The 12,122-nt window shown below is 60.4% G+C and overlaps 1 protein-coding gene across 4 annotated transcripts; it reads left to right on the forward strand.

Moving 5' to 3' along the window:
* Positions 1–1,822: 1,822 nt before the first annotated feature.
* Positions 1,823–11,351, forward strand: Lgals3bp (galectin 3 binding protein). 4 transcript variants are annotated; one of them, XM_047546862.1, is made up of 7 exons: positions 1,823–2,116; positions 4,157–4,212; positions 4,382–4,555; positions 5,413–5,604; positions 5,984–6,115; positions 7,159–7,417; positions 9,886–11,351. In XM_047546862.1, the coding sequence occupies exons 2-7, from the start codon at positions 4,161–4,163 to the stop codon at positions 10,988–10,990; spliced, it is 1,914 nt and encodes a 637-aa protein (XP_047402818.1). In that variant the 5' UTR covers positions 1,823–2,116; positions 4,157–4,160; the 3' UTR covers positions 10,991–11,351. The 4 variants fall into 4 exon arrangements, with proteins under 4 accessions (XP_047402818.1, XP_047402820.1, XP_047402817.1 ...); XM_047546861.1 differs by lacking the exon at positions 1,823–2,116 and adding an exon at positions 2,302–2,537; XM_047546864.1 differs by lacking the exon at positions 4,382–4,555 and having other exon boundaries at positions 1,825–2,116.
* The last annotated feature ends 771 nt before the right edge of the window (positions 11,352–12,122 follow it).

Below are 12,122 nucleotides of genomic sequence, written 5' to 3' on the forward strand. Positions count from 1 at the left end.
ACCCCAGAATCCTCATGCCAAGACCTCGGCACCCAGCACAGGAGGGAAGAGCAAGATGGCAGTCAGAGAGAAAGGGGAGCTGGTGGTGGCAGCAAGCCTGTCCACGTCCCCCATCCCTTCAGCCCTTCCTGCATTCCCTGTGTACTATAGGTCCCCAGACACATTGTACCCCAGGAGAGCTTGTGGGTGACTGGAAGGAGTCTGACTCCCCAGGGCTTCGCCCACTCCTGTCTAGGTCCCATGACCACCCATCCTGGTGGCCAGTGGTGCCCAGTGCCAGTGCATAGCTGCGAACGCTGCATGGCCCTGACCCCGTGTCACCTTTTGCAGATGGTCCCTCTGCCACACCTCCCGAGATGATCCTAGTCAGGCATATCTTTCTTTTGGGAACTCATACAGCCAGGAAGGGAGAACTTTAAAGGACACAAAGACCCCCCAGGAAGGGGGCCTCAGGCAGGACTCAGAAAGCAGGGTCAAGCAAACCAAGATCCAGGGGCCGTGGGCGACTCTGCACTGAGGGCCTGAGGTCCTTGGCAGCGGTGGAGGACAAGCGCTGAGGATGAGGAGCTGCAAGCCCAGGAGGGAGCCCATCGGTCTTGGCTGGCTCAGAGAAGCGACTGGAAGCCATAGGCAGGAGCTGGGCTGCTAGGCCCTGGGGTACACTCCTGTCCCCCGGTGCTCACTGGTGCAAAGACGCCAGGGAGGCTGAGGAACGCGCTGTCGGGTCTGTGCAGACCAACCCTGAGGCCCTCGACCTAATGAGACTGTAAATCCCGTCTGCAGTCTCCCTGGGTCTTCACAGCTTCTCCGGGGACTGGTTGGGCATGATGCATAGTTATGACTATCTGACCTCCGGGCTCACAAGCTGGGGTCCTCAGCTTTTGGGGATGCAGAACTGGCCACTCAGTGGAACCCCTGGGGGCTTTTAAAATGCCAATGCCTGTCCCCCGCTTAGTGGTGGTGACTTAGTGCACTGGAAGTTTGTTCTGGGTGATTCCCCTCCAGCCCAGATTGAAAACCCCTGGTCAGGAGCCCTGGGCACATTCAAGGGTGCACCCCTCTCCAGGACCACAGGATGCTAGTGACGGAACAGCCGATGCTGAGGGCCCGTTGTGTGCAGAGGCCGGGCCTGGCCTTGACTTGGGCCAGTCGAGCTATCGCTTTGCTCCGCTGTGTTTCTGCTCTGTCTCTGGCACTCCCATCCCTGAGCCAGCTCCTGCTCACACAGCTGGACCCGGCCCCTCCTGAAGCCATCCTTGTGGCTGAGGGACTGCGGGGTTCTCACCAGCCAGGCCCAGCTCAGACCCCGGAGCCTGGAGCCCTCACATGAGCTGCTCTGCCAGAGGAAGTCAAGGCAGCGGCTTGGCTCCCTGGGAGGAAAGGGAAGGGGTGCGACCCAGCAGGGCCATTGTGCTCCAGAGACCGCCCGCCCCTAGATGGTGGACGCTGTCCAAGCAGGCTCTGGGGCCAGCTGCTGGGTGAGGGTTGGGCTCACCCACTCACTTTCTGCACCCCACGGCACACTGTCTCCCAGGTCTCGGGCCTCCCTGCTCCTGGCCAGGGTCAGCGCATGGAGCCCCGTGGGGTGTGGCCCACTGTGTGCAGCATGCTCAAACGTGGATTTGTGCACAATCGCCCCCACAAGGGCTGCCCAGCAGGGAGTGCCCGGCCCAGGCAAGCTTGTAGCTTGCCAGACCAGCAACAAGCCCTCTGGCCCAGAGCCCCTGTTGCTCCACCCACCAGCCCTGCCACCCCCCTCCCCCACCGCCCTGTCCCCAACACTTCCTGGCCCCCACCCAAGACCGTCTCCATCGCCACTACTGCTGCTGGCGGTTATCAAGTCAGCCTGATAGGCGGCAGCGCCTGGGCTACTGCCACCCCACTAGGCAGAGGGGAATAAAGGACGCTGCGAGGGGGTCTTCAGCAGCCAATCCCACAGCAGACCTTGGTCAGGTGGTTTCTGGAAATCGAAACCAGACTTGGTTTTCTGAAGCATTTCCTGGGACCCGTCTGGAGTGCTCCACCCTGGGAGGGTTTGGGGCTGAAGGACCCATCTGCAGAGGGCTCCGCAGCTGCAGGAGGGAGCCCAGCACAACTTCAGTAGCTGCCTCAGCAGGTAAGCTCCTGCCTCTTGCTCTCTGTGCTTCTCTTCATCAAGGATGAAGGCTCCCTGCTTGCCTCTGGGCCTGGATCTGGGGGACTGGTGCTCCTGAGCCCAGGACCCATCTTTCCTGTTCCGAGACCTGCAGGGCCTCTTCCTACAACTGGGCAGGTTGTTCCCTGCACAAGGACAGCAGCTGCCCTTTGCTGGTCTGTGCATTCTGCACCTTCCTGAAGAAGAGTGGCTCTTCCTCGTCTGCACGAAGGACCAAAGGACTGCATGAGCCAGCCCAGGAGCTCGTCCCAGTCTCGCACACAAGGACTTCAGGCAAAAGTAGACAGCGCTACCACCCAGGGCCAGCCATGTTCACACGCATGCACCATCTCTGGGCTGGCTGTTGTTCCCAAGGCCCTGAGTTCTTGTCCCATGTGAACAGGTGAAGAGGGTGACCAGTTACCTCATTGTGCTTGGGATAGAGGTTTCCCAGGACACAGGGCTAGGACTGGGGTGGTCCCAGCACAGGGAGGTGGGTGCCCCATCCTTCAGCCCCTGCAGAGACCTTTAGGAAGGGAGGGACACCCTGCCTGTGACTTGCCAACCCTGTGACCTGGAACAAGCCAAGCTCTCCAGGCTTTGGCTCGTTCAGTGGTGAAGGTGGTGGGGAGGGGTTGCTGAGGCATGTCTCAGGGTCCTGGGGAGGCTGTGTGAGTGGCGTTGGTAGGAGGTGCCCATGCAGAGGGCAAACTCCTCATCTGCCAGTGGACCTGGGACCCCCCAGCGTGTTAATGCAGGTTCCAGTGCAGAGGGCTATGCCTCCTGCCAGTCCTGGGGATGCCACTACTGCCACCCACCAGGCCCCCACTCTGAGTAGCAAGGAACCAGGCCCAGCCTCGAGGTCACCAGGCCCAGTGCACAGCCAGGGAGTGGACTGGGTGGCACAGGGCTGTCACCTGGCTCTGCTCCTACTGAGGAAAGGTGGCACATCACTGCATCAAGTTACATAGAGGCTAGGCATGGTGGTGCTCACCTGTAGTCCCAGTGGCTCAGGAGGCAGAGGCAGGAGGGTCCAAAGTTCAAAGCCAGACTCAGCAACTTAGCAAGCCCTAAATAACTTAGTAAGACCCTGTCTCAAAATAAAAAATAGAAAGGACTGGAGAAGTGGCTCAGTGGTTAAGTTCTCTGAGTTCAATTCCCGGTACCAAATGGAAAAAGTTACATAGAGGCCAGGCATGGTGGTTCTCACCTGTAATCCCAGCTACTCTGGAAGCTGAAGGAGGAGGATTGCAAGTTTGAGGCCAGACTCAGCAACAGAGCAAGGTCTTCAGCAATTTAGTGAGACCCTGTCTCAAAATTCAAAACATTTTTTACAATAGCTGAGGATGTAGCTCAGTAGTAAAGTGCACCCAAGATAAATTCCCACTACCTAAAATAAATAAATAAGATAAAAATAAAAAAAGAATTACGTGGAGCACAGAACTCCAGCCCAAAAGCTGAAGCCCTGAGACCTCCCGCGCCCAGCCTGGCCCTGTGGCCTTGTTGGTCCCCTGTCTCTCTGAGCCTCAGTGCCTTTGATCTGTCATGCCCCAACTTCCACCTGGCTGCACAGAGACCCAGGCCTCCGCCTGGAACGCTTCTCTCCATCATCCCCACCCCACACAGCTCTCTGCCGTCAGTCTCTCCCTCTGGGCCTGGGTCCTGCGGCCTCCTCCTGATGGGCTCCCCTTCCTCCCTTGGTCCTCCCCACGCCACTGGCACATCTTTGCCACAAACCTCTGTGACACGCCCCACCAGGGTCTGCTGCCTGAAGATAAACCCCAGCTCTAGCAGGCTCCCCACACCCTGCCCCCTCACCCCACTGCCACCCCACTGTTCATCTGACCAAGGCTCACTCACCTTAGAGGCCCACCTGCAGAACAGGCGAGGGGCCCTGTGAGGGTGCCCGCCACACCTGCCACCTGGGCTCTGCAGGAGAGGGCCTGCCCCTGGGCCCCCAGCCTGGATGAGGGTGGGCGGAAGGAGCAGTCCTGGTCTCACCTGCCCCTTCCTCCACTGCAGGGCCATGGCTCTCCCCTGCCTTCTCTGGATGTGGCTGCTGGTCCCAGGGATTCAAGGTGAGTGGAGTCACTGGGAAACCCCCGAAGCGAAGCCTGCGAGGCCGCTGTGTGCTTCCCTGTGGGCTAGGCCCCTCCTTGGTGAGGTGTCCTGGCCTGGTCCCCGGATTAATTGGGGTCGTCTCTCTCACATGGAGCCCTGGCCATTCCAAGTGATGGTGGCTTGCAGGGTCTGCGGAGACTGGGACACCCCTGGGCCCGGACGAGATGCAGATGAGTGAAATACAGAGGAACCCCTCCATCCGTCCATCAGTGGGAGCCAGCAGAGCCAAGCAGGGGTTGCCAATCAAACCGGCCAGCCGCTGGGGCTTCCCTGAGGCCATGGCCTTTGGACACAGATCAGGCTTCCAAAGGGCCCTGAGTGCTCTTCCCTGTACTCCTGACACTGTATGTCCTGGGGTTCCCATCCTGTCCTGGTGACCCGCAAAGGCCTGGTGCACCCCACTGAGCACCATGCTTTGGTGTGGGTGACCCCCAGTTAAGGTACCAACTTCTGCTAGATCGTCGGCACCAGCAGGATCAAGAGGTGTCACTGGGTCTCCAGGAGAACAGTGTGGGGCAGGAACCCCATTTTCTCTCTGTGCTTGAATTACAGACTGTCCCTGACTTAGAATTTTTCAACTTCACAACGGTACAAAAGCCCTATGAATTTAATAGAAACCGTACTTTGAATGGTGACTTCTGACTCTGTCCTGGGCTGGAAGTGCCTGGTCTACACTGCCCTGTGGTGCTGGGCGGCAGCCGTGAGCTGCAGCCCCGCTCCTGCTCGGATGCACAGCCCCGAGGCTGGGCCCCGGCCAGCGGCGCACCTGCGCGCTGAGCCGGGTGCTCTGGAGCTGAGCTGGATCTAGCAGCCCTTCAACTTACACAGTCCGGTCACGGGGCGTTTACCAGGACCCCCAGCACAAGTCACAGGGCATCTGCCTCCTGCCCCACAGGCCAGCACCTGGAGCCACAAGCAGGCCTCCTTCCACTCCCGTCTTTCCCTGGGGACCCCACCACCCCTGCTCTGAGGTGCTAGAGTGCAAGGGTCCTGGTGCCCCTCTTCTGGGGAGCAAAGGGCTCAGGGCTGGAAGACCAGGAAAGGGAACGCAACCTCTGGGGCTCCATGTGGCCCTTCCCTCCTCCCAGTGGATGGCCCCTCGCACCTGGTGCCACGGGGCCCCCTCTCCCCCCAGCTGGCCTCGGCTTTCCCCACAGGTGTGAAGGACGGGGACATGCGGCTGGTCAACGGGGCCGCAGCTAACGAGGGCCGCGTGGAGATCTTCTACGAAGGCCAGTGGGGCACGGTGTGCGACAACCTCTGGGACCTTACTGATGCCAGCGTCGTCTGCCGGGCCCTGGGATTTGAGAACGCCACAGAGGCACTGGGTGGAGCCGCCTTCGGACCAGGTGGGACCTCCTCTGTCCCCCAGTGTGAGGCCCCCTTCTCCGAGGTCACTGAGAAGTCCCCTAACATGAGGCTGTCAGGCTGCAAAGGCCTGCAAACTCTTCCTGCTAATGTAATATGAGCAGACCCTCAGTGGCCCGAAGCCCTGCGAAGGCAAGATGGGGCGGCTCCCTCAGCTTGGCTGGTGTCACCAAAGGCACTAGGTCTAGTGGCTCAGGAGCTTCACTGTTTGCCCCTCCGGCCCACAAGCTCTACTCCAGGAATCCATCTCCTTGAAACAATCCAAAGATGTCCACTCTCTGTAGGCTGGAGGAGCAGCCCCGGCCTGTCTGCAGGGCCTCCTCCCCGAGCCCAGCCTCTGTCCTCCTTGCTGTGCCACAGGAACGGGACCTGTCATGCTGGATGAGGTGGAGTGCACGGGGTCAGAACCCTCACTGGCGGACTGCAAGTCCCTGGGCTGGCTGAAGAGCAACTGCAGGCACAAGAAGGACGCCGGCGTGGTCTGCTCCAACGGTGAGGGGCCCCGCGGCCTCCCGGCCTTGTGTCAGACCCTGTGGGACCAGGAGCAGGGACCGTCCCACGTCTCTGCCCTCCTGCATGCTGCCTTCTGAGTCTGCAGAGCCCACTCCCTCCCAGGGAACCCCAAAGTCCTTACCCATCCCTTGCTGGAGCCCCTTCAGAAGTACCTTGCTAACTTGATTGCAGACTGCTGGCCAAGGAGCCACACCCCCGGTGCACGTGGGGCCTGTGCCAAATGCCAGGGTTGCTCCGTGGTCTGCACAACACTCCTCCTCCCAGGCCACAGGCAGGGATGCAGACGCTTCCGGGTGGTGGGAAGGCCCCAGCCCTGCCCAGCCCCTGGCTCGTTCCCTGCTCAGAACGGCCCAGCCTGCTCTGCAAGTCAGAGACCTGGGGGATGCGCCCTCCCTCCCTGCCACAGCAGCTTCTTCCTGGGCTGGCACACATGGGCCCAGTGTTCTCTGCCCTGAGCTGGGGCCCCCAAGGCATGGGGTGTCAAATCCCACCCATATGGACAAGCTGGGGACCGAGTCTGGCTGGGTTGGGGGTCCACCCTGGGGAGGGTGCGGGGGGGGGCACCACTGGGCCAGATGGAGTCAGGGGCTGACCCCCCTGGTCTAAATGTCAGCCTCAATTCAGCGCTACCTGTGCAGAGAAGACCCGTTCTACCTAACGCTGGGTAGGCTCCGGGAGGGAGAGGGGCCTGCCCAGGCCCTGCTCCTCCCTCGGCATCCTGAGGTCTAACCCAGGGCTGCCCCAGGGCCCTAACTCCTCAGCCACCCGAGCAGGGCCCAGAGTGGGGCAGAAGCCAACTGTAGGCCAGGAGGGTGAGCAGGTCTGGCCTGCTCCTGTTCCAGGACCCAGGGCAGCTGCCCGTCCGTGCAGGCTTGGAGTCATTCAGGCCCCTTCCTGGAGCCTTTCTGAGCAGACCCACAGACAGCGGTACCTTCAGCGCAGATGGCCAGACTGACTCCTGAGGGTGAGGGCGGGGCTCTGGGTCACAGCGCGTGACAGTGCCTTCCCTCTGCCCCTTCCAGAAACCAGAAGCGTCCACACCCTCGACCTCTCCGGGGAGCTCTCCTTTGCGCTCGGCCAGATCTTCGACAGCCAGAAGGGCTGTGACCTGTTCATCCAGGTGGTGGGACAGGGGACGGAGGAACCAGTCCTGGACCTCTGTGCCCACACACTGATCCTGACTGCCAACCCCGAGGCACAGGCCCTGCTGGGGGAGCCGGGCAGCAACGTCACCATGAGCGTGGACTCCGAGTGCATGCCTGTGGTCAGAGACTTTGTCAGGTGAGTCACCAGTGCCGTGGACTGGGTCCCTCTTCAGACACCCCTGCGGGTGAGGGCGACGGCACCAGCACAGCAGAACTGTTGTGCACACACTGCACACCGCACACTCACACCCACACACAAGCATTTGCACACTTGTGCACGCACACATGCCTGTGCTTCCACAGATCCACATTCATGCTCGCCCACACGCACTTGCTGCAGGCACACATGTGCACACACTGGGACACACTCAGGCATCCGAGTGTCACACATACACGGCCCCTGTGTGCGTGTGCACAGGCACCCTCACACACGTGCTCACCACACTCACTTGCACACTCAGCCAGGCACATGCACCGTCCCTACGCTCACACCCACATACACATAAATAAATCCATTGCCATGATGCACACGGGAAGTCTCCCTGAATCACCACGGGCTAAGATGACATTCTGAGCGCTCTGTGGGTCAGGAATTTTACTTGGGCAGTGGAGCCCAGCTTGTTTGCAGGGTGGCCAGGTGGGCAAGTGCAGATGCAGCTGGGAAGGGGTGCTGGGGGTGCCCCGGAGGCCAGAGAATGTCCCACTGAGGCACAAGAAAGCCAAAGTGACTCGGACTTCTGGGGAGGCACAGCAATGACTAGAAAGTGCATCTCAGAGGCCGGGTGGCTCAGTAACCCCTTAGGCTCAGCCAGGGTTCAGGTCCAATCCGCATGCAGAGAAAGGACGTGGGGCCCACATCATGGCAGAGACCGCGCCCCGCTCCTGAGCCTTCCCTCCGGACCTCCCTGCCAGCCAGAGGACACAACTCCATCACCAGGCTGCCTCCTCAGGCCTGTGTTTGGAAAGCAGCAAGGTTTTAAACACTGCATCTATTAAAAATTATTCTCTGATTCTTATAACCCAAAGCTTTATATAACTGAAAAGGACATTTAAGCAAAAACAATATTGGCAATTAGAAAGAAATTAACAAGATGTCTTTCCAGCCTAGTATAAAACTTGGTGAGTGGTCTATGCCCTCCTGGTGGGCTCCATGTCTACAGAGAAGTGGGCAGATGCCCATCCCTGCCTTCCTGGTCAGCCGGAGCCACCGCCCTGGGTCAGAGCTCAGTGACCCCCATGCCCTCGCCTGGCCTCTCTGCCTCTGTCTCTCTCTCTTTGTCCCTGTCTTTGTGTCTGTCTCTGTGTGTCTCTGTCTCTCTCCCCAAAGGCAGGAGAAAAGCCGCAGTGAGCCTGGCGTGGTGGCTGCTCCTGGCTCTCAAGGCCTGGGAGAATCCCCTCCTTCCGGCCCCCCAGACACTCTGTCCTTCCCTCTGCCCCTCACTCACAAGGCCACCATGGACAGGAGGAGTGTCCTGGCAGCCAGCCAGCACTCTGTCAGCCTCTGGGTCTCTGCGGCCACTAGTTCCCTTGGCCTTGGGCCTTTTTCTTCCCTCACAGTGAGTTCTCCTCCCTGAGAAGGACAGGGCCGGGCCGGGAGACCCACCTGACTCCCTGTCTCCACCTCCCCCTAGGGGTGGGGCACCCTGGGAGGTGCCTACCTGAGGCTGGGCCCTGGGTCAGGGTCAGTGGCCCTGACTTCTGGCACGACGGGCATGGTGTGGGAGCCAGCAGCTAGCCTCTGCACCTCTGTTGATGTAGCAGGCAGCTCCGTGGCCAGGGACCACTCTGGCACAGGGTGGGCATTATAGGCTGGTGACTCAACTGGGTGCAGTGGTGCTCGCCTGTGGGCCCTTCCACTCAGGAGGCTGAGGCAGGAGGATCACAAGTTCAAGGTCAGCCTCAGCCACAGCAACTTAGCAAGACCAAAAACAAGCTAATAACAACCCCTTCTTTGGTGGCCTCCCTGATCTTGTCATTGCCATCTGAGGGTCCATCAACAGCAGGGGAGCTGGGCAGCAGAAGCTGAGCTGCCAAGCACTCTCCCTGTGAGAGGTCTGTGTGCTTCAGGAGGGCTCAGGGGACGTCTGTCCTGGGTGGGGCTGTGGCCAGAGGAGTCAGTTGCCCTGTTTGGCCTCCAAGTTGGCTGTGAAGAGGACAGTGGGGAGCCACCCAGGATCGCCTCTGAGCACGTCAGGCCTGCTGCCCTGCATGGGTTCCTGGGTGCAGGGAAAGCAGACAGGAACCCCTGGGGTGCTGGTTCACAGGACACTGAACAGGTGCTGGGGCAGAGAGGCACCCTTGAGAACCAAGCAGGGAACCCAAGGGGCAGCCAGGGCATGACTGCAGGCAAGAGGCTCGGCGCTGTGAGGTCCAGCTCAGACCCCCACGACGGTGCCCACGATGACAGGAGGGGCGACCAGGAGGTGGGTGAGGGAGGGGGCAGGAGTGGGTGCCGTCCTCCGCAGCCCCCTGCCCCACGGCCCGACACCCTGAAGTTGCTCTCGGCCAACCTGAGGTTCGGGATTCAGAAGGTGGGTCTCTGGGGGAGACCAGTGCCAGCGGTCGGGCCACTGGGAAAGGTGTAAGAGATGGCTGTGTCCCCAGGTACTTCTACTCCCGGAGGATAGAGGTCTCCCTGCCATCAGTCAAGTGCTTCCACAAGCTGGCCTCTGCCTACGGCGCCCAGCAGCTGCAGGACTACTGCGGGCGCCTCTTCGCCATACTGCTCCCTCAGGACCCCTCTTTCCACATGCCCCTGGACATCTACGCCTATGCACTGGACACTGGAGATGCCCTTCTGGAGGAGCTGTGCGTGCAGTTCCTGGCCTGGAACTTCGAGGCCCTGACGCAGGCTGAGGCCTGGCTGGGTGTCCCCACAACCCTGCTCCAGGCGCTGCTTTCCAAGAGCCAGCTGGCTGTGCCCAGCGAGCTGGCCCTGCTCAAGGCCCTGGACGCCTGGAGCAGGGAGAGGGGTGCCTCCCACTGGGAGGAGGAGGACCTGGTCCAGCAGGTCCGCTTCCCCATGATGCTGCCCGAGGAACTCTTTGAGCTGCAGTTCAACCTGTCCCTGTACCAGGCTCACGAGGAACTGTTCCAGAAGAAGATCATGCAGGCCCTGGAGTTCCACACTGTTCCCTTCCGGCTGCTGGCCCAGTACCGAGGCCTGAACCTCACTGAGGACACCTACAAGCCCCGGATGTACACCTCGGCCACCTGGAGCGCCATGGTGACAGCAGACTCCTGGAACCGTCGGAACCAGAAGCTGCAGTATTGGTCCAGAAAGGAGTACACTCCAACCCCCTACGGCTACCAGTATGGGCCCTACCAGTCCTTCCAGACCCCACAACACCCCAGCTTCCTCTTCAGGGCCAAGCAGCTGTCCTGGTCTCTGGTCTACCTCCCCACCCTCCAGAGCTGCTGGAACTATGGGTTGTCCTGCTCTGCCAGTGAGCTCCCTGTGCTGGGCCTCACCAAATCCGGCTACCCGGATCCCACCATTGGCTACGAGAACAAAGCCCTGATGCTCTGCGAAGGGCGCTTTGTGGCAGATGTCACTGACTTTGAGGGCTTAAAGGCTATGATCCCCAGCACTGCAGGCAGCAACAGTTCCAGGAGAGCTTCCTTCTTCCCCTGCACCACGGGGGCCTTCAGCGGCTTCCGAGTGACAGTCCGCCCCTTCTACCTGACCAACACCACCAGCCTGGACTAGACAGCATGGCCCGGGGCTGGCCTGGGGCTGAGGCGAGGTAACGGCAACCTGGGAAATCGGGCATGCCCCAGATACCCACGCTGAGGGCTCCTTCCTGCACCTCCGTCCTCTCTGCAGCCACTCCAGCAACTGGCCACCAGATGTCCCCCCGCCTCTACCAGTCTCTGAGCTTAAAGAAATTGCTGGAAGCTTTCTCCATGAATGCTGGGAATTCCCAGGAGTCCCACTGCCTGACTGACTTCCAGGTCAGAAAGCAACAAGATGGGACCAAGGCCTCCGTGGGACTCCCTGTGCCCCCGTGCTCTCGCTCAGACCACACTGCCGCTGCTCTGAGGTCATTAAAATCACGTTCTGCTTCCCAGTATGCTCATTCATGCAGAAAGTGTTGTCGGGTTTGTAACATGTGCAGGAGGCTGGTGTGCTGGGCTCGGGGCATGGGGAGTGAGGCAGAGGCCCTGTCCTCGTGAAACTGGGCCAGCCAGTGGAGGAGACGGGCAGTGCAAGGTCCCAGCCTGTAGGACCGAGAAGCCGGGTAGGACAGGGACCTCGGTGCAGAGGCAGCATGTGCAGGCTGGGCCTGCCTGGAGCAGTGGGCCCTCTCTGAAGAAATGAGTACCAGGCAGGGATGGGGAGACAGGAGCAGCAGCCTCGTGGAAGACGGGAGAGGGAAGAACGGTAGTCAGGGATCTTCCTCCTATCCTGTGGGTATGGATAGCGGGAGGGACAAGAGTCACATCTCAGTGCTGTGAGAACAAAAATTGGAAATAACATAATGACTCACAAGGAAAAGACACGTTGATGGGTTGAGTCAGGCAGAAGAGGGGTGTGTTGGGAAGACCCTGAGAGACCCTCGGGACCCAGAGTAGGGGAGGGGTAGGGAGCGGCCGTGAATGCCCTGGAGACATCCTGAGGGAAGGCTGAGGACCTGGGCACTGGCTCCCTCCCCACCACCAGCAGGAATCCTGAAGTGTCGCTGCTTCTTGGTGACACACACAGTCAGGCACATGCCAGCCCTTTTGGCCAGGTCTGAGAGAACCTGCCTCCAGAGTCAGTGGCACAAAGCCAGTGCTGGGAGGCAGAGCTGGGACCCAGCACCAGGACACCCTCTTCTCACGCAGTTCCAACAGCAAAA

This window comes from Sciurus carolinensis, chromosome 3, assembly GCF_902686445.1.
Source record: "Sciurus carolinensis chromosome 3, mSciCar1.2, whole genome shotgun sequence".
Classification (NCBI taxonomy): domain Eukaryota; kingdom Metazoa; phylum Chordata; class Mammalia; order Rodentia; family Sciuridae; genus Sciurus; species Sciurus carolinensis.